Source organism: Hemitrygon akajei, chromosome 23 (assembly GCF_048418815.1).
Source record: "Hemitrygon akajei chromosome 23, sHemAka1.3, whole genome shotgun sequence".
Classification (NCBI taxonomy): domain Eukaryota; kingdom Metazoa; phylum Chordata; class Chondrichthyes; order Myliobatiformes; family Dasyatidae; genus Hemitrygon; species Hemitrygon akajei.
This window is the reverse complement of record NC_133146.1, coordinates 41,050,185-41,072,084: the sequence shown is the minus strand read 5'-3', so window position 1 is coordinate 41,072,084 and position 21,900 is coordinate 41,050,185. Positions and strand designations below refer to the sequence as shown.

The window sequence follows — 21,900 nt, the reverse complement described above, 5'->3', positions numbered from 1 at the left end:
GAGTTAAGCACACAGGAAAACAAAAAGAAATGCAAAAGTTCAAAGAAATGTTTATAAAGGGGGATGCAACATGGACACAGACATAATCAATATAAAACCAATGGAGACAAGGAGAAAGTGGAATCAAAATTAGGTTTATTGACACTGTCTTACAAGACATAAAATTTGTTGTTTTGCTGCAGCAGTGCAATGCAAAGACATCAAGTTTACTATAAATTACAAAACAAATAAATAGGGCCAAAAATGAATAATGAATTAGTGTTCATAGGTTCATGGACCATTCAGAATTATGATGATGGAGGGGAAGAAGCTGTTCCTGAACTGTTGAGTGTGAGTCTTCAGACTTCTGTACCTCCTCTTTATCAGTATTAACAAGAAGGGGGCATGTCCCAGATGGTAAGGTTTCTTAATGTCAGATACCACTTTCCTGAGGTAACATCTCTTGAAAATGTCCTCAGTGGTTGGAGGGTTAAGTCCCTGATGGAGCTAGCTCAATGTAGAACCCTCTGCAGCCTCTTGTAATCCAGTCAACTAGAGCCCCCATACATATGAGATATATATAAATCAGAGAACTCTGCACTGTACATTTGTAGAAATTTGTAAGAGTTGATGTATCAAGTCTTCCAAACCACCAAACAAAGTGGAGCCACTGGAGTGCCTTCTTCATAATTGCATCAAGGTCCAGGACAGACCTTTGGAGATGTTGACACCCAAGAAAGCTGCTGAGCCTTTTCCACTGCTGACCTATAAATGAGAACTGGTGCTTGTTCTCCTGCCCTCCCCTTCCCGAAGTCCACAATCAATTCTTTGGATTTGCTAATGCTGAGAGTGATGTAATTGTTATGACCGGCCTCAACCAGCTCATAAAACTCACTGCTGTACATCTTCTCATTGCCGCTGATAACATCTCAGAAGACAATGAGGAGGCTTGTAGGAGGTGTACAGAAGGCCAAAGAATTTACATATGGCATTTGAGCTGTACTTAGCCACACAGTGTCATGAGTGTGGGAAGAGTAGAGCAGGTATCATTGAGGTGCCTTTATGTTGAAGCTTAGTTTGGAAAAGGTTCCAAAGGAAGTCATAGCCGAAGTGTGGTAGTGGGGACGAGCTCCCACTGCTAAACAAAAGCTCTTCATGGCGTGTGTGTCAAACAGCCTCTGACAACCAAATCCAACTCCTAGCCTTCATGTGTGGCATGGTTCTTATACCCGGTGGAGCTGTTCTCACTTAAGCCACTAGTGCCTTAAAACCAGTTTCTCCAGGCAGATGGGGCTCGTAACCATGGATGGTAGCTCATCTAGGAGAGGGAAAACTCTGATTTCAATCCTCTGCTGCCTTGCGGCTATACCCGTTCATGGGAAAGGCTTTGGGAGTAAACCCCGAGGAAAAGTCCGGAGTCAGAGTCCCGAAGGCGGCTGACTGCTGTACCCAGCACTAGCAAGGCAACTCCCGCAATGCTGCTGGCACCAAACTATATCGACTTTCATCGTTCCTTTGAACCTGTCATCAGCATGGAGAGGAGGGTCCCACTGCATGGGCAACAGTTGGATCTCCATACCAACTCTGCCCTGGCTTGCGCCCTGGAGAAGCCACTCCCAGTGACTACCAGAGGCGCAGTACCCATGGTCGACCACAACTGACAGAGGCCACACACACAGTTTGGAAAAACAAACAAATCTAAAAAAGAGAATCAAGCCCATGACTGCAAAAACAAAGAAAGAGAGAATCACAAAAGGAATTATAGATATGCAGCAGCGGAAAACACCACACAGAAGGGCTAAGGCACCAGATAGCTTGGATCCCATTGACTGCATTTTCCTCTCAAAGGAATATACTATCTGATGCACCATCAATAACTCACTCTGAGACGTAAAAGCGAGGTATCGGCTTTTATTGACTGGAAGAAGGAACAAGCAGTGAGTGACCACCATACTACATCCTGGAGACAGAGAGGCCGGGCTCAGACCTCCATCACCTTTATACAGGGGTCTGTGGGAGGAGCCACAGGAGCAGTCATCAGGGGCGCGTCCAGACAGGTATATGTAGTCCACCACACTATCTTAGGCTAGAAATGTATCACTGAAGCTTAATCCTCACTGAATCACACTGCAGGAACTCCCCACATGAGATTCAAGAAGGCAGCTTATCACCAAGTTTCAAAAGATGACCATTGAGGGTGGGCACTGTCATCCTCAGAGTGAATTAAAAAAAGCAGGCAATTAATGAACACAAAGAACGATTGCAATGATAATGCCTAGGAAGATATACAGAGATAAAGAATTGGCAAGCAAAACAGGTAAAGTAGCTAAGATGTAATATAATTTTACTCATTATTATTTTGTAAGCTTTTGTTTCCCTTCAGGATTCCTCCCATTTGAATTCTTCAAATACTAAACATAGCATTTACCAAGACTATAAGAAAATTCAGAGTCTCCCACGTGCCTTCTGGCAAACTCTACCAGATATTTTATGTGAGTTTTTTCAACAGTGGCTTTCTCTTTGCCACCCTCCCATAAAGCTGCGACTGGTGAAACACCTGGGCAACAGTTGTTGTACGTGCAGTATCTCCCATCTCAGCCACTGAAGCTTGTAACACACTCAGAATTGTCGAAAGTCTCTTGCTGGCCTCCCTCACTAGGCCCCTTCTTACACAGTCACTCAGTTGTTTAGGATGGGCTGCTCTAGGCAGATTTACATCTGTGCTACATTCTTTCCATTTCTTGATGTACTCCAAGGGATATTCAGTGACTTGGAAATTTTCTTGTATCCATCTCCTTACTTGTGCTTTTCAATAACCTTTTTGCAGAGTTGCTTGGAGTGTTCTTTTGACTTCATGGTGTAGATTTTGCCAGGATACTGTCTCACCAGCAGCTGGACCTTCCAGATTCAGGTGTATTCGTACTACAATCAGTTGAAACACCTTGACTGTACATGGTGATCTCCATTTAACTAATTATGTGACCCCTAAAACCAATTGACTGCACCAGTGATGATTTGGTCTGTCATATTAAAAGGAGGGGGGTTGTTGAATACTTATGCAATCAGTTATTTTGTTTTATATTTGTAATTAATTTAGATCACTTTGTAGAGATCTGTTTTCACTTTGACACGAAAGAGTCTTTTGCTGTTGATCCATGTCAAAAAAGCCAAATTAAATCCACTGTGATTCGATGTTGTAAAATAATAAAATATGAAAAATTCTGGGGGGGTGAATACTTTTTATAGACACTGAGTGTAATTTTATCTTGACCTTAAGCTACTTTGGCTTTCCTACTAGACAGAAACCAGATTTCAATTGAATTTATGCAGCTTTGCAGATTATCTAAGACTCCCCTTTCTTATGCAAAGAGGCTGAGTTCCAATATTATGGCTTCTCTGGTCCCCAAATCTCAACTTTCCCACAGAAGAAGCAGAAGAGACCCTCCTCATCATGTACTAATGTGGACAAGCAGCATTCTGCTGCTTATTGTTTTCCACCTCCTTTGGGGTTGGAATAAACAGGCAGCATTGAAATGAGGCAGACTGGATATCAATTACCTAAAGCCTTTCTCATTCTATCCCACTGTCTCTGTGAGCATGTGCCCTTTATCTCCTAGAAACTGCAGCAATAGTAAAGTTATTACTATTCCTCTGTATAATAATTGAATAACTCTTGAATATCTAGAAGGACAAGCAATATTCGGAATATCCAATTATTGATTTAAACTGGCAAAAGCACACAGTGGCAATAATCAATAGATCCCCGATGAAGTCACGAAATACTGCAGATGCTGGAATTTGGATCAAAAAATATATCAAACTGCTGGAGGAACTCAGCACTTTGAGCAGCGTCTGTAGAGACAGAGTGATAGTCAAAGTTTTAGATTAAGACCCTGTATCAGGATGTCCGATACCAGAGATTCCAAAGAGCAGTGGATAATGTAGAATTGCAACATCATCTGCATCCACTGTAATGCAGATTATATTGGCATATTCTTTGGAAAGTTAACCAAAAAGTTATAAAATTAGATTCCTGTCTTCTTTCTGTATAATTTAAAATAGTTAATGTAATAATTATTAAAAATTTTGACAGCCAGCTATGTCTTTGGGACATCTGCTCAAGATTTATTTAATTCTTTGGCCAAAGTACTATGTAGGTGTAGATTAGACGTGGCTGGCTGCATTTCAATTATTTGTATCAAATTATTCAATGTGACTGTCTGTCCTAAATAGATTTTCACTGCTGTTTCAATCCATATTTAGCTGGCCAAAATACAGGTTTATGTTGAATTGATTTGCCTATATATTGCCTTTTACAGAATCACAGAATAGTTATACCGCAGAAGGCCATTCAGCCCTTTGGTTCTGTACTTACAGTATCTAGGAGTTGAGCAACTGATTCCACTTCCCACCATCTTTCCATATCCCTGCAACTTCTTTTCTTTCAGGTACTTAAGCATGTTCCTTTTTAATGTTATAATTGAAACTACCTCCAATGCTACCATTATAAATTTACTCCGAATGCTTCACCCACTCTGCACATAAATTTTTCTTTACGGCATTTTAAGTTTTTTTTGTCAAACTCTTTTACTCTTATGCTTCATTGTATTTAATCAGTAGGAACAGTTCCTCCTTATCCACTCTCTTTGTAAATTCCATGATTATAGATCTGAAATGCTCACAATATTCTCTGTTCCATTTCTACGGTCTATCTATATAACTGAAGAGCCTTATTACAGGAGTCATTCGGTAAATCTCTTCAGCACCCTTTCGGAAGCCTTCTCACCTTTCAGAAAGCATAATGCCCATAAGTGGACACAAAGCTCCAGGAAGGCCAAGCCAGAGTTTTATAACTTGTGACCTTTTTGATCTTCTACCTTATGAGTCATATAAAGCCCAGAAACCCGCCCTTTCACTTTCAACAAACTGTGCACACATACCCCCAGAACTCTCTGTTCTTCTATGTACTTCACCATTTTGTCCTCCAGTGTATAACTACTGCTGCTAAGTTAAACAATTTCACGTCACATGACGGTGATAATAAACCTGATTCTGATTCTTCCTATCGGATCACAAACATTTCATTTTGCTTAACATTAAATGTCAGCAATCTGTTATCCATGCATTACATCAGCTGTTTATATCTATCTCCTCATTGAAATGTGTCATTACCCTCATTAACCTCCAAGTTTTGATTCATCTGCAAGTTGTCTCTGTACATCCATCAAAAGCATTGAATGTTCCCAATACCGTACTAACCTCAGGAATACAACACTGTACTCTACACTCTAACCTGTTACGGATTCAGCAACAATAAATATATGAGTGAGGCAGGGGTATTTATAACAAATAACACGTTTATTAAACACTGAAAAACAAACCCCCAAAAGTAAACAAAACACCCACGTAACTGGAAATCAGCTGCTGTGCGGCAGCTTAAACAGTTCTTAAAGTAATGAAGCTTAAACAGTTCTTAAAGCGATGTTGCAAAAACAGTTCTTCAAAGTAATATTGCAAAAGTTCAAAATGCTTACAGTCCATTTAAGGGAGAGACTTTTTAAGACGATTTAAATTCTCTTTCATGTCGTCTTGTTGCAGTTCCCAGTCGAACTACTTTTCCCACGAAGAATTTTACGAAGGTGAAAAATGAAACGGCTTAAAGACACTGACCTTTCCTTTACAAAACTGTACTCAATCCTTTCTGCTATTCACAGGGATTAACACGAGCACAGTCAACGAATTCCTTCCGAATGAGGATTAAACAGGTTGAACCTGTTTCACCGTCAAAATTGACTTTCCTCGATCTTTTAACTCCTGAACTCCGATCTTCACTCTCCACTGATTCTCAACTAGCAGTATTATAAAGAAACTGCTGGCAATGACCTTTTAAACTTTAGGCATTAAATAAAACTCAATTTTTCAACTAAACTGCGTCATAACATTAAATCACGCAGTGGCATGAAGTCAACATGGCAAATCCAGCCATGAACTGCCCCTCCTCACAAGGAGGGGTCCTCCTTTTATACCCTGTAAAAAAAAACTGTCACATGACCTCTACTGGCGGGAAAATGACGTCACTCCACCATCACAAGACCATTACCTCAAGTCCAGTATAACTTCAACACCTGTCACGTGACAAGGATACCACTGTCACGTGTCATGGGTACGTAACAAACCTTAAGTGCTTATGGAAACTGGTGAGCAGACAAGGAAACAGACACACACACAGAGGCTTTCTGATCTTAAGACTTAGTTTTGTTTCCCCTTATTATTATTACTTTTTTCTATGCATACTGATTCAAACTCAGTCTAAATTTAATGACAATCCCATGATGTGGCAAGTTATCAAATACCTTTTGGCACTCCAAACATACCACATCAACTTTAAGTTTGCCATTATCACTCTGTTGTTGTTGATGTTAGTTCTCTCTGCACCTTGTGGAGCATTGGGTGGCAAGCTTGCTGTTTCTTTAGCATTTGTGTGTTTTTATGAGGCTGAATTGCTAGCTCAACCCAGCTCAGATGGAAAGCTTGCAAGCAGCTGACCAGATCTGAACCTAGGACCACTCACCTTGAAGTCCAGTGCGGATGCCACTATGCCATTGGTCAGCTAACCTCTCTATTACTTCATCAAAATTGTTATCACCTTAGCTGGACATGGACTGCCTTTAAAAAGATATTCACGTTGTCTTTCACCATTCAGCGTACCCTAATCCTGACTCTGATTATTCTTTCTGGAAGTTTATTCATCACAAGTTTAAACTAACTGGTCTCTGTTCAATCCTGCAAAGAATCAGAAAATCGACTTTGTTGCCTAGAGTTCGGGGTGGAAGTTAGCTGGAAAGAAGTAAACCTTGAGACGAGATATGTTTTCTGAGCCATTAATGGACTTATTGAGTGTGATGTGAGCTTACTTGGGTACTGTTGGTTAAAGAGAGATACGTATCCATTTCATTGCTTAAAGCTTTATAATACAACTCAACAAGAAGTTTACATACCCTTGATCCAGTCCATCCTAAGAGTGCAAAGGCATACTGCTGAGCAGGCACAACAACCAGATCCACACGGATAGCCTTCCAGCCTTTAATCATAGCCTTGTTTTCATGTTCTGTTCCCTTATCATTTAGCCTCACTGCAGACCCGGAGGCCACGCTGAGCTCTCTCTTGTCCACAAGTCTTTCCTCTAATTTTAGAATCAGAAAGCATTTTTGAAAATGATCCATGGCGTCATATTTTCTGCTGGGTAGTTTTCTCTTTTCCATCGTGGCCTCCACAAAATCACAGAACAGAAGCACACCCTGAGAAAGAAGGAAATTACCTTTAAATGAATTATTGACAGAAATATAAAGCAGTTATTCAAAGATAAAATTGCCAAATTTATAAAACAGCATATCATAAATATAAAGAAAATGATATCTGCCTATGACCTTCAGTTCAACATTTTTATAGCTACTGCCAAGCTAGTGAAATTCAATTTTTCTCTTTCATGCTTCTGACAGCTCATGTTATTTGCAAAATAGTTAAAAAAAAAAGAAATGGCTTTGTAAGGACACTCCATGTGACAAATCTCATCTTCCACATAGGAGGCCAGAGCTGCCATATCAGGCCACCCTAATTGCTAATGCTAAACCTTTTCAAGATGTTATTTCCTATGACAAGGTTACAATGCAAAAAGTCAACCTGTGCTGCCTTCACTTTATCATTGGTTTCCAGGCCTCCAGAGGACTGTCAGTGTCTACACAGCTTGTAAAAGGCATTGTTTTTACGGCACTGCAGTAGTACAAAGTACACAGTAGTCAGACTTCTGCTGAACAAATGCTTAAATATCTTAAATAAATGCTATTAGTTTCCCTTAATTTTTCATGCCCTATTAAAATGTTGATTATATTATGGAGTATGTGAGATTTTGAGAGGACGATACTATGATGAACAGTGAATTCTCTGCAATTAAATGGAAATCATTTTTCAGTAATGCTCCAGGATTAATATCGAAGTCATTAATGGCTTGCGTATGGAGACTAAACTTGGAGAAGGGATTGAAATAGATTAAATTTGAGTTTCCTTTCTCTCGGAGTTCTGGAAAGCACTTTAGGATTTTTTTTCCACATCATAATGCCATATAAATGAAATATTATAATTCTTGATAGATCTTATTGAAGCCCTAACCCAGGCAAAAAATGATGTGTCAGATGTATTCCTTGTGCAGTGCAAACTCAATGAACGGTGATCATCAACCATTTCTCCAGTTAATATTTCAGTTGTGAATAACTGTCATTAAGTATATCTAAGGCTGAGGTGGATTTTTCTGCACTGAAGGATCAAGGTTTATGGGAACAAAGCCACAAAGTGAGTTGAAGCCAAAGATCAGTTCAGCCATAATTGAAAGTATGATGGAGCAGACTCGAATGGTCATGTGGCCTTTTTTACTCCTGATTTTTGTGTTCTTGGGCTCTTAAAACACCTTGACAGGCTGAGTGAGACAACAGTGAGGGGGCAATGGAAAGTGAAGTGTATAAAACAAAAATGGTTAAAAACATATAGATAATGGATGTTTGGGGCTTTTTATGATGATAATAATGAATTACAGGCAGGTGGGGCTCTCCAGTCTTGGACGGCAGCCCGCCTAGGAGGAGGACAACTCTGATTCTAAACCTCCGCTGCCTTGCAGCCATACCCACCCATGGGAACGGTTTTGGGAGTAAACCCCGAGGAAGAAATCCAGAGCTGGGGTCCCTAGGGCAGTTTGACCTCTGGCAACCTCTGCAACGACACTGGTGCCAAGCTGTATCGGCGCTTGCCCTTCCCTTGGACTACATCAGTGACGTGGAGAGGGGGGACCCGCTGCATGGGCAACAGCTGGGTCTTCAGACCTTCCTGCCCAGGCGTACGGCCCCCAGAGGCACAAACCCATGATCCCCAGAGATCGATGGCTGCCTACTACTACCAGGTCTTTTTTCTCATGACCTATGGCTCCGAATTTAATCTCATCAGTCCACCATTCAATAGATCAGAGTGATCTGTTGAAAGTGCATGATGTTAGCCCAACTGTCCTGTTCCTTCCAGACTCTCATCTGCTCCCAGCTATATTCAGGTGGCTAATGAACCCATAAGAAATCAAACTGTGCCTTGCAAATGAAAAAATAGAAATCCACTGATATCAACAGAAGGGAAATAAAGAGAGGCTTACAAATTCTGCCAGCAATATATCTGCTAAGTAGTTACAGTAGATTAATCAGCTGTATAATCTGACGGTACTGTGCACATATATATAGCCAGGGTGACTAAGACAGAGCACTGTATTTGTCAACGTGGAGCGGAGGGTGAGTTTGTAAATCTGGCAGGAACAAAGGATGTCGGGAATGGCAAGGTTGGAGCACTGCGGGAGGGGTATGAGACAGGCAGTAAGGTCATTTGATTCCAATCAAATGGTTTATTGCTTATCAAGTACCTGTATAGCTTTGCTTTAAAATTATTTGGAGACTCTGTTCACCCAATCACTGTGGACGGCAATTCCAAAGACTCCCAACACCCTGAGAGGAAAAAATTCACTTGACTCCTGACTCTTTGAGTGATTACTGTATACAGAAAGTTTGAAGTTAATAACTCACCTCCTTCTACCTTAGGCCACAAACTTATCAATGACACCTGATGAGTTACTAACTTCAAACTTTCTGCACAATCACTCAAAGAGTTGAACTGCATGTGCATGTAACGAGAGCTGTATAACTCATCTCCTTCTACCTTAGGCCACAAACTTATCAATCACCCCGCTGTGGACACTTTCCAGAGGTCCAAGATCCGTATGCTCCATGACTGCTGGACTAAGTGCATAAATGTAGGAGAGGACTATGTTGAAAAATAAATGTGCTAGGTTTTCTAAAATTGACCCCTTCTACCTTAGGCCACGAACTTATCAATTACCCCTCGTATATTAACTCAATTTGATATCTGTATCAGTGACCACAATTATATACAGAATTGTGCAAAAGTCTTAAGCACATAGACTTCTGCACGGTACTGTATTTGCCAATGTGGAGTGCAGAGCCAGTTTGTAAATCTGGCGGGAGAAAAGGATGTTGGGAATGGCGAGGGTGGAGTGTGGGACAGATGGAAGAAAAGGAGTGCTGGGGCGAGGGGTGGTGCAGGTGCAGATGTACCCAGCCCTGATACACCAGGCAAGGTCATTTGATACTAAACAACTGAGTTATTGATCATTACAGAATGTTTCTGGAGTGAAAATCAAATTGGAGAAAAAAAATCTCTGCAGCTCATTAAGATCAGCTGAAAAGAAAGCTGATAAAATGCTACCTACCTAAAGCAGTAAGTCACTTCTTCCCTTACTTTTATTGTTTCATTGGGGTCCATGTGGCATTGTAAAAATGTTTTCCCATGGTTATTCTGAGCATCTAGTTCCCTTCCTTCTGATTTTTACCCCAGTTATCTGTCCTCATAGTGGACAAGGCAGATGCTACTTCACCTTTTGGGTGAGACCAAAAGGTCAAGAGGCTTAGAGTCACAGAATCATTGAGTTGTACAGCACCAAAACAGACCATTCAGTTTCACTTCCCATACAAATCAAGTTGCCTGACTAAGTTCTTATTTGCTTCATTTGGGCCATATCCCTCTGAACTTTTCCTTACCACGTACAGTACCTGTCCAAGTATCTATTAAGTGAGGTAATTGTAGCCATGCCTACCACTCTCTCTGGTGGCCTGTTTCGTATAGCCACGTGAAGCAGGTACAATTACAATGTTTAAAGACATTTAAACAAGGACTTGGATAGGAAAGTTGGAGAAGGGTTTAGGCCAAACACAGGCAAGTGGGACTAGTTCTGATAGGCAACATGGTTGAATGCATGAATTAGGCTGAAGAGCCTGTTTCCTCACTGTATTGCTCTTTGAATCTAAAATTCTAAATGATTTAAACATAGAAACATAGAAAACCTACAGCACAATACAGGCCCTTCAGCCCACAATGCTGTGCTGAACATGTACTTACTTTAGAAATTACCTGGGGTTACCCATAGCCCTCTATTTTTCTAAGCTCCATGTACCTATCCAGGAGTCTCTTGAAAGACCCTATTGTGTCTGCCTCCATCACCGTCGCCGACAGCTCATTCCACGCACTCACCACTCTGCATAAAAACTTACCCCTGACATCTCTTCTGTACCTACTTCCAAGCACCTTAAAACTGTGCCCTCTCGTGTTAGCCATTTCAGCCCTGGGGAAAAAGCCTCTGACTATCCACACAATTTGTATCTGTTCCTCCTGCACCATTACAGGGGCTAGCCTCCAGCTAATTCAGTTTGTCCCATGTGATATCAAGAGAGAACTGGATATGATGAAGGCCACGGGACCAGGAAGTATCCTAGCTCTGATACGGAAGACCTGTGCTCCAGAGCTAGATGAACCTCTAGCCAAGACGATCTAGCTTAGCTAAAGCACAGACCAACATGGAAAATTGCCCAGATGTATTTCATTCACAAAAAGCAGAACAAATCCAATGTAGCTGATCTCCAACCAAATAGTCAAGCCACAATCATCAGCAAAATGATGTGACATGATAATCAAGTGATTACCAGTTCCCTGATAACCCACTTACCAACAACCAGGACCCTTCATCTCATTGTTGGCTCAAACAAGAACCAAATAGCTTGATTCTAAAAGTGAAGTGAGAGTGATTCTCTTGATATTAAGGCAGCAGTTGATAATGAGTGGCTTCAAGGATTCTGGTAAAAATAAAGGCAATGGGGTTCAAAGGCAAAACTCCCATGGTCTTCCTAAGCCCATCACCTTAATAGGTCATATGCTGCTGTCCTCGGTCCTGGACCAGTCTTTCAAGTAGCCCATCTTTGAAGGTCCATCCTCCAGGGATGAGGTCTTTGAGGCTTCTGTTGGAATTTCTGTAGCTCTGGGTTTCCACAGATAGGACTGCTAGCCCCATGCCCAACCCTCTTTCTTTCATAGCCAGGCATGGGACTGTCCAAGGCAGAACCCCCCCCCCCCCCACCCCCGTACTTGTAGTAATTTATCACATAAAGAAAGATGTTGTGGTTGTTTTATATTAATTAACCTAGCCATAGGGCAGGACCCTGGATCCAAAATCATCAGAGAGTTCATCGTAAGGCCAGAAGTGGACATTTTACTAATGGTTGTGTAATGTTCAATTCTATTCATGGCTCCTCAGTAAAGGAAGTAGCTCATGGAAGATGTAGACAATATCCAGGAATGAGCTGATAAGTGGCAAGTAACATCTGAAACAAAAATGTCAAGCAGTAACCATCTCTATCAAAACTCTTAATATCCAATGTTATTACTATTATATGGTCCCCATGCCATAATATCCTTTTGACCAAGAACTCAGTGGAGTTTCTCAACATAATGTCATGGCTCCAATAACAGATCACCAGGCCTTTCTACCATCCACAAAGTGAAAGAGAAAAATAATACTTCCCACTTGTCTGGGAGAGTGCAGCAAAGGAAATTTCCAAGAAGCCCAAAGCCAGCCCAAGTAAAGTTGATGATTGATACAGCATCAATATCTCTAAACATTTAGTCCTTCCAAAACCAATGTATAGTAATTATTGTGTGTACCACCTGAAAAATATACATCCTGCAGTTACTCGCCTGTGGTACTTTGACAAACCTAATAATTCTCGTACCAAGAACAAGAAGTGCAGAGCTACATGCAAGTGTTACCGCTTGTGGTTTCTTTCGAAGTCACATAGCATCCTGATTTAGAAATATGCTGCTAGTCCTTCATTGTTACTGGATCAAACTGCTCAATCTCTCTACCCACAAGGACTGTGGGAGAACCTTCACCAGAAGGGCTGCAGCAGCTGAAGGGGGTAGCTCAGTACCATATTCGCAAGGACAATTTGGAATGGAAACTCAATGTTCAAATCGCGATCCCAAAAATACTCATGTGCTATTTACCTGACGGTCCAGTTTATTGACTGTTTTCTGGAGGAGACCTTCATCATCCCCTTCTTCAGGGCAGCTGATTATAAAATCCACATCATGTCCAACCTCTTTGCCTCTGTAACAACAAAAGGATCAGAGCTTAGAGCCTTGAAGCTATGAGTAATGTTGCTATATAATTTTTGTATAAATAATTTGAGATGTACAATCAAACACTCTTAAATAATTAAGAATCATTATGCTAATCCACCTTTGTTGAAATTTCTGTTTAGTTAGATAAACATTATTTTGACATGGTAGTGTGACGGTTAATGCAATGCTTTACGGTGCCAGAGGCTTGGGTTCAATTCCCACTGTTGTCTGTGAAGAGTTTGTATGTTCTCCCCATGACCATGTGAGTTTCCTCCAGTGCTCTGATTTCTTCCCACAGACATATCAGTTGGTAGGTTAATTGGTCCTGGTAAATCGTTCTGCGATTTGACTAGGGTTAAATCGGGGGATTGCTAGGTGGTGAGTCTCAAAGGGCCAGTGTTCCACGCTGTATTTCGATAAATAAACAGCATGACTTATGAACACAAGAGATTCTGCAGGTACTGGATATCCAGTCCAGTGCTGATGAGGGGTCTCAGCCCAAACCATCCTCTCCACAGATGCTGCCTGACTTGCTGAGATCCTTCAGCCTTTTGTGTGTGTTGCTCTACACGATTATGGTTGCAGAACCCAGGGAGAGGAAGAAGAATTCATTGATACAAGGGTCCTGTCCTGCCCTAATGCAAACCAAATAATCAAAACCATGGCTGTGCTTGCGATTTAACAATTCAGATATTTTGTTTTAAGACTATAGGTACATAAAAAGGGAAGTTAAATACCGCAGCACTGCAGCCTGAAGCCATGATTTCTATTGCATATATAATAAATGAAGTAACATTAACTTCACAGCCCAGAAGAATAAACAACAAGAAATTGTAAAATTGTGTTAAATCATTTCATGTGAGATGGTAATTTATCAGTGAAACAGTGAAAAATTATGAACCATAACCAAATGCTTTAAAAAATGGGAACGTCCAGTCTTTCATCCAAACTGAATACAGTCTAGACTTGCTACTGACGTGGGAGGAGTAATATTACTTGTCATAAATCTGATTCTGATATCTCTTAAAAGCATCAGCAATATACTAAAGATTAACAAGCTGTGCTGTCTGCTTATCTGTAAGCTATGTCACAAAACGGCAATGATTAAATAACAGAGTGCTGTGCAATTCAATGCCTCTGACTACTTGACAATGATTAAGAAAGCATTGTCAAGAGAGAAACAAAATCAATAATGTTGATCCAACTCTTTCTCTATTTTCCAAATTTTTGAAATTAAACAAATGTATTTGGACCAGTGAATGAATGGCCACTGGGTGTACCAATCTATCACTATTTGGAGTCTTATTTTTCTAGTTGATAAGCTTCGAACTGCTTTCATTGAAATACACAGTTAGTAAGTAATACAGAATGTTCACAAAACAGAAACACAGCTTTTGTTCCAATAGATCTATGCTTATGTTTATGCTTCATCAAACTTTCTTTCTTCTTTATCTAACCCCATCAACATAACCTTCAATTCTCCCTCATATTTACCTGGTTCCTCTTAAATGTATTAAAATCGTTTGCTACAATGTCTCTAAGTGTATCCCCAGTGTAGTCCTTAAATTCTTGATAAATTTTGACAAACACTCTGTGCCTACCCCATCCCACCGCTCCACCAATCCCGCTCAAAATCTATCACCTTTGACACCCTCAGGACCTCTGTGGCCTCCCATTGCAAGTTTATTTCCATGGGCCAAGTAGTTTTGAGACCAGTAGCATTACAGAATTATATATAGCCAGTGTGCCTAAGACTTTTGCACATTTCTGTATTGTATCAGTTCTTATGTCACCATTGAGCACAGAGTAGGTTTGTAAATCTGGCGGGGAGTAAAGGATGTTGGACTGGCAAGGGTGGAGCATCGTGAGACGGGTGTGGGACAATGGCAGGGAAGCAGTGCCAGGGTCAGGAGGTGGTGCAGGGGCAGATATACCAGGCAAGGTCATCTGATTCCAAACAATTGGCTTGTTGATCATTACAACAAGCTCTGGTGCTTCCTGTTCCCTCCCCTCTCCCTGCCCCCTTCCCACTCTCAGCCCACAATAGAAACCCATATCAGAAACGGGTTTATCGTCAGTCACATATGTAATGAAATTAGACTTTTTTTGTGGCAGCAAAACAGTTCAATGCATAAAATTACTGCAGTACTGTGCAAAAATCTTACTCTAGCTTTATATATGTACCTAAGACTTTTGCACAGAACTGTATATTAACATAGAATGGAAAACACTGGAATTACAATTTGCTTTAGGTTGTAGTTGTAGCCAGAAGACTGAGGTATTGTGCTATATGCATGCACTTTCCTGGACTCGCTTTGCAATTACTGCATTCTCGGCTTTGCTGTTTGATTGTAAATACATTGGAAGGCAGGAACATAACTTATGTTGTCATGCAAGCCACTGCAATTCCCTCCAGTTAAATAGTCAGCAATTGTCTGAAATAACCTCATTTAGAATGCCCTGGCATGCAAAATGAGTTTTCAGATCAGCTGTGGCTTCTGTACGTATTTAAAAATAACCAGCCAATCTGACTATTTGAGTTTAGAGTATCAGTAATAATAGATAAGGCAGTGGGAGAACTCCACAACTTGGCCTTGGTCTCTTCAACAATCACCTGTCTGAGATGTAAATACAGGATGTCCAGCTAGGTTCTGCAAGTAATGCTCTCCCTGGAGCCCTGAACAAATGCTGTGTAACATTTAGGGTGATATTTAGGGTGCAGCTCCATCGAGAGGGTGTTTTTTGCATGGAAAGCTACACAGACCATCTTCTGTGTGGAGACTTCAGGAATGTTGCCATTCACCTCTTGAACTGTTCTGGACACACATACAGGTATCTTGGGACATAACAGTGCTGTGGTCTGAAGGAAAGCATGGGATAAAACCACCGTTGCTAATAACAGTACTGACCCAATTATGAAAATATCTGGTGTTGATCTACCACAGAAAATATGGAAAGATCCTAACATGATTAGGACACTGTGGCTATTGCAAAGACAGGTCCATTGGAAATAATTGGTACTCCTACCCATTCATTTGAGTAAAGACAGCACTTGAAATTTTACCAAGATTTGTTTTCTTATAGGTCTATTATATTTCATCTAATCTCTTAGTGGACAAAAAAATGGGCAGAGTTAGTGAAACAGCAAACTGATGTATTTACTTGAAAGTGTTATGAATGTGAAGCAACTCTGAGGGGCCGAAGGGTACAAAGTCACCCCCTCCTTTTTGAGAATTGCAAGATCGCTATTAATTCGGGTCTGGGACCCAGGAAATAAGAGAAGAGAGAGACACGCAGAATACACAAGGTTTGGAATGTGTCCTGGCCTCAGCGGAACGGAACCACTGATAACGGCCATTGTCTCTTGGAGACAGAATTGTGTATAGAGTACTGTACTATTCATTGAAAACCCTCAGGGGACAACCAGAGTGGTCTGGTTGAGGGATTGCATCGTCCCAACCTGATTGACATCTGAGACCCCGTGAGTAAGGATAAAAGAGGGGTCTGGGGAACAACCCCTTTAGACACACCAGGAGAAACGCTAGAAATCCCGTGACAGCGTTTGATAGCGAAAGCCGGTGGGGGCTCGTGTGCGTCCTCCCTTTGCCTGGGGTGGCGAGCTCACCACGGAAGAACGGTTTAGCTAAAGGAGAGGTCACAATTGAACGGCCACGGCAACAAGACACCTGACGGATCGAAATCATAAAGGAAGGTTGGAAAAAAAACCCGTAGCGGTAACTGTTCCCATCCTATCTCTCTCTCTCTCTCTCCAACAATTGCAACACAATGGCTGCAGCCTGCATGAACTGAGTGAACTTTATATTTCCATCGGACAATACATTATCCCCTAGACAACGATAGAGCTTATTTCTTATTGATTATTATTATACCCGCACTTTTAGATTTAGTATTGACGACGTATATTATCTGTATATTTGCATTGATATTATTTTTGTGTATTTTTACTAATAAATACTGTTAAAAATAGTATCATCAGTCTTCAACAGACGTCTCTATCTTTGCTGGCAAGTGACCCAGTTACAGGGTTCATAACAAAAGACAAATTTGTTGAGCTAAAAGACTTTTTCTTTTACCATAAATAGTAATTTCTTATATTAAAGAATATAAATAATAGCCAGCTGTATGCAAAGAACAGGGAGTTTTATTTAGTGATATGGAGAATTTGCTGTATATCAATAGGTTTCCAGCTGGTGGGGTGGAGATACATATCTACCGAAGGAGGTGTAAGGCACTCCTTCCCTCCGTCAACTTGCAGGTCACCCTTGGGCCAGGTGTAACACCTGCTTAGCCCCCTGATCAGGGTCATATGAAGCCATGCAAGCAGGGGGTGAACGTTCGTAGAAGCAGCTGGTGCATATCACAAGTTATGCAACCACTGACGCCAGGAAGACAATCCCTGAAGAGTATTGATAATGGCTGGGATCACCCATCTTGTAAAGACACTGCCCAGAAGAAGGCAATAGCAAATCACTTGTGCAGAAAAATCTGCCCAGAGCAATCATGGTCATGGAAAGACCAGATCGCCCACATCATATGACATGGCACATAATGAATGAACAATATGTACCAACACAAAATTGAAAAACTGCATTATTACAGCCAATTAATTAGCAAAATTACTACTCAAACAATGCAGATCATACAGCACAAAACAGTCTTACAAGCTTGTCAGTCACCAATTATCTTATTAGACATAGCCATGGAAAGTAGTTATTTGGCAAACGGAGGAAAGATTCAAGGATGTGTTAAAGGATGCAACAAGATATGGATCAGTTGGAAACATGGGCGGAGAAATGGCAGACCGAGTTCATCCAGACAAGTGTGAGATGTTGAATTCTGGGAGTGAAATGTAAGGGGAAAGTATACAGTAAATGACAGGACCCTGAAGAGCAGTGGTGTACAGAGCATACACCACTACTGAGAGTAATAGTGTACAGAGGGATCAAGTTGTGCAAGTCCATGAAACTGGCAACACAAGTGAAAGGCTGGGAAAGAAGCCATACTTGACAACTCAGCGGACTTACTTGACTCACGGCATTGACAAGTCACGTTGCAGCCGTAATAAACTTTGATTAGTCCACATTTAGAGCATCGTGTGCAGTTCTACTTGACTCATTAGGAGAGAGATTAGCCGTGATGTTGCCTGGATTAGAGAGTATTAGCTACAAGGAGAGATTGGGCAATCTTGGATTGCTTGTTTTCTCTGGAGTGTCAAAAACTGAGGGGACAACCTGACAGAGGTATTTAAAATTAGGAGGCAGATAGATTAAATCCATAATCAGGCTCTTTTCCCCAGGTGGTAATGTCAAATATTAAGAGGCATAGATTTAAGGGGAGGGGGGAAAGTTTAAAAGAGAACTGTGGGCAAGACGTTTTAAATAAAAAGAAGGGTAGGTACCTGGAACATGATGTCGGGGAAGACAATGGAAGCACATATGAAAACAACATTTAAGAGGCACATATAGAGTGACATGAATGGGCAGGGGATAAAAGAATACAGGCCATGGCCATGTACATGATATTAGTTTAAATTAGCATCATGATTGGCACAGACCAGGGTCTCTTCCTGTGCATGAACACAGCCTCCTTGATGAAATGCATAATTTCCACTGCTCCTCTGTACCATGACCACTCAAAGTGGGATGATACTAAGGACCTTGAGGTCGTGCGTTGGGAGCACGCCAGAAACAGCTCCATAGCAGTGGAGCGAGTGCGCCATCTCACTAACTGTCTTGGCAACTCACCCCATTAAACAGTAGGTACCCCATTTGTGAAACAGTTTGCATTCCCTACACTGGCCACCTCTGAACCCAGAAAATCAGAGTTGAAGTAAGTCACCCTTGATCCAGAGGGACCTCGTACAAGAGAGAAGACAGACCACAAGAATATTTTGTGATAAATCTTACAACTGGGGGTGGAAGTAAAGATAGCGCCAATGGGTATCTTCTCCCAGCCCATCAGCGAAATAGTTAAATTTTTCCTCCTCAAATGTCTTTATTTTCCTTTTCAAGGTGGCTGGGGCCCTGTCGGAGCCTGTGATCTACAGCGGTTCTCATACTGCGGTTCTGCAAGGTGGTGTGTTCCCACTCTTGGAGCTCACCAATTGGCTGCATTTTGAAATCTTCAGGTGTGTTCTGAAGTCAAGCGCCTTTGAGGTGCAGCCTTGTGCAGACCTGTGGACACAAATTCTCCTCAGTATCCTGAATTGTAGCGTTGCGGGCAGCTGGTACATCATGACAGTGAGAGCAGCTGCCGGAGGCCTCTGCTCTCAGGTAATCGCTATTGCTCTCGTCCTCTCTCTCTCTCTCTCTCTCAATGGTGAGTGAGAGCTTGCTGCCAGTTCTCAAGTCGGGGAACTTGAAGTAAAAAGTGACGCTTCAGACTGTGACAGTAACGTCGAAACAGCAACTGCTTGTCTCCCCTCTCGCTGTGGAAGGAGTGATATCTGTCTCTCCTTGTTAGTGGGAGAGAGAGCCTGAGGGATGTCAAATTGTTGGAATGAACAGCTTTTGATGTACCTCGGTCTCTCTTTGGGGACTTGCTTTTGCTTGCCTGGTAGGTGGTGAGAATGCTGATGCTTTCTGCTAGAATAAGTGGGAGAAGGGGAGGGGGAAGGTTGATGCTGATTACTGCTGTTTGTCTGTGAGGGGGCAGGGGGCTTTGGGGTTATTTTGTTTTTTTTCTAGTATTCATTCTTTGGGGTTTTTCTGCTTCGAGGATGTCTACAGTGAGTAAGAATATCAGGTTGCATATTATATATATTCTCTGATATTAAATGGAAGCATTGAACCATTGAACAAAAAGCAGCATCAACAATATTTTGAGCTACAAGTACATAGCGAACATTAACCCTCATCCACAGATAATGTAAACAAAATCAATTAACTGAAATGATTTTTTATAATTCTGCAGGCTCTTACAAAAGTTATCTATAATTGCAAGATAAACCCAATAATAACAAGCTTCAAATTTGCATGTACTATAATTTCCTGCTCTGTGTCTCTCTGTTTATGGTCTCTATTATAAAGGTAATTTACAATCAAGTCACTCGTTATGCTTCCTTCAGCAAAGAGGCAAAAATTACAATATTTATATTCAATGTATTTTTGATTATTTTTCCATATTTTTGCCTGCTTTCCAAAAAGCTATCACTCTTTGTTCATCTCTTTTTCAGGATATTAAAGATCCAACTGAGTCCACTTAGTTTGAATTAAAGCAAGCAAGGTTGCCAAAATAAAATCCCAAAGGAGCACCCAGTTGGTTTAAATCTCTGACATTTGGAAGGTGGATATTGCTTATACTTAAAAGTTATCTGCAAAGATTCATTTCATTTGTAGAAGTTACAGGTCTTTTATTAGCGAGTTACTTAAAAGATTGTCTACAGTAAATATCTAATTGTATTTAATTTATTAAACAGCCCTTTTTCTTGTGCTTGTTCATCTTTGTAAAATAAACTATTTTATATTCAATTCTATATTATGTTTAATGGCTAAAGTAGGATCCTGTGAAGGCATGGAATTCCATACTAAAAGCAATTATCAGGCAGTGTTTGTTGCCGGCATGCCAGAAACATCACTCCTAGCTTAACGAAATCTCAAGGCAAGTTTAGATAATCTTACGTACACGTAGAGGGAATTGCAGCACTCATGAGAGCTGATTAAACTATGGAAAAGGAGACAGCTATGCATCTTGCAAGGAAAAAGAAACAATTTTTGATTAACACTGCTTGCCTGTAGATTCTGATGCCATTCTCTGGGGTGTAGAATATGGCAAGAATCTAAGTTAAGCCAATCACTTTCATTCTGAAACTTTTCCTCATTGCAGTGAATCAATGAAGACCATGGGAACTTTTACTGGAAAATCTGTCTATTCCTTCTCTCTTACACAACATCTCATTAAACTTCACTCTCTCCTGCAGATAAAAACTAAATACTGCAATCCTGGAGGTGCAGCCTAGGAGACCCCTGTGCTCTGATGCTCTTGGTTAAGCTGTAAAAGACATAGTTACAAGAGACCATAAACATGAGAAAGTCTGCGGATGCTGGAAAGCCAAAGCAAGACATAAAAGTGAATAAACAGTCGACATTTCAGGCTGAGACCTTTCTTCAGGACTGGAAAGGAAGGGGGAAGGTGCCAGAGTAAAAAGTTGAGGTGAGGGGAAGGAGGATTAGCTAGAAAGAGAAAGGTGAAGCCAGGTGGGTAGGAAAGATAAAGAGCTGGAGAGAAATGAATCTGAGAGGAGAAGAAAGTGAAATATAAGAGAAAGGGAAGAAGATGGGGACCTAGACACAGATGAGGATAGACAGATGAAAAGAAGTAAGAGCCCAGAGTGGGGAATAGAAGAAGGAGAGAGGGGGAGGGAATAATGTTTTTACCAGAAGGACAAATTGATATTCATGCCATCAGTTTGGAGGCTACCCAGGTAGAATATAAGGTGTTGCTCCTCCACCCTCATCTTAGCACAAGAGGAGGGCATGGACCGATTTCTTGGAATGGGAATGGGTATCAGAATTAAAATGTTTGGCCTCCAGCAAGTTCTGCTTCTGGTGAATGGAACAGAGGTGCTCAAAGAAATGGTCCCCCAGTCTAGGATGGGTCTCAACAATGTAGAGGAGGCCACAGTCGGGAGCACCGGACACAATCGATAACCCCAGCAAATTTGCAGGTGAAGTATTGCCTCACCTGGAAGGGCAGTTTGGGGCCCTGAATGATGGTGAGGGAGGAGGTGTAGCACTTTGGCAGCTCTCAGGGATAGGTGCTAGGAGGGAGATTAATAGGGAAAGGTAAATGGACAAGGGTATCTTTGCAGAAAGTGGGGGGGGGGAGGTACTCTGGAGATGGTAGAAG

General features: G+C 41.3%; 1 protein-coding gene across 1 annotated transcript in view; it reads right to left on the bottom strand.

The window, feature by feature from the left end:
* The window catches only part of dntt (deoxynucleotidyltransferase, terminal), a 251,070-nt gene that overhangs the window by 81,109 nt on the left and 148,061 nt on the right, over window positions 1-21,900 (bottom strand). The window contains exons 8-9 of the mRNA XM_073027511.1: window positions 12,916-13,018; window positions 6,978-7,277 (exon numbers count right to left, since the gene is read on the bottom strand). Coding sequence (XP_072883612.1) covers window positions 6,978-7,277; window positions 12,916-13,018 — 403 coding nt within the window. The remainder of the gene's footprint in view (window positions 1-6,977; window positions 7,278-12,915; window positions 13,019-21,900) is intronic.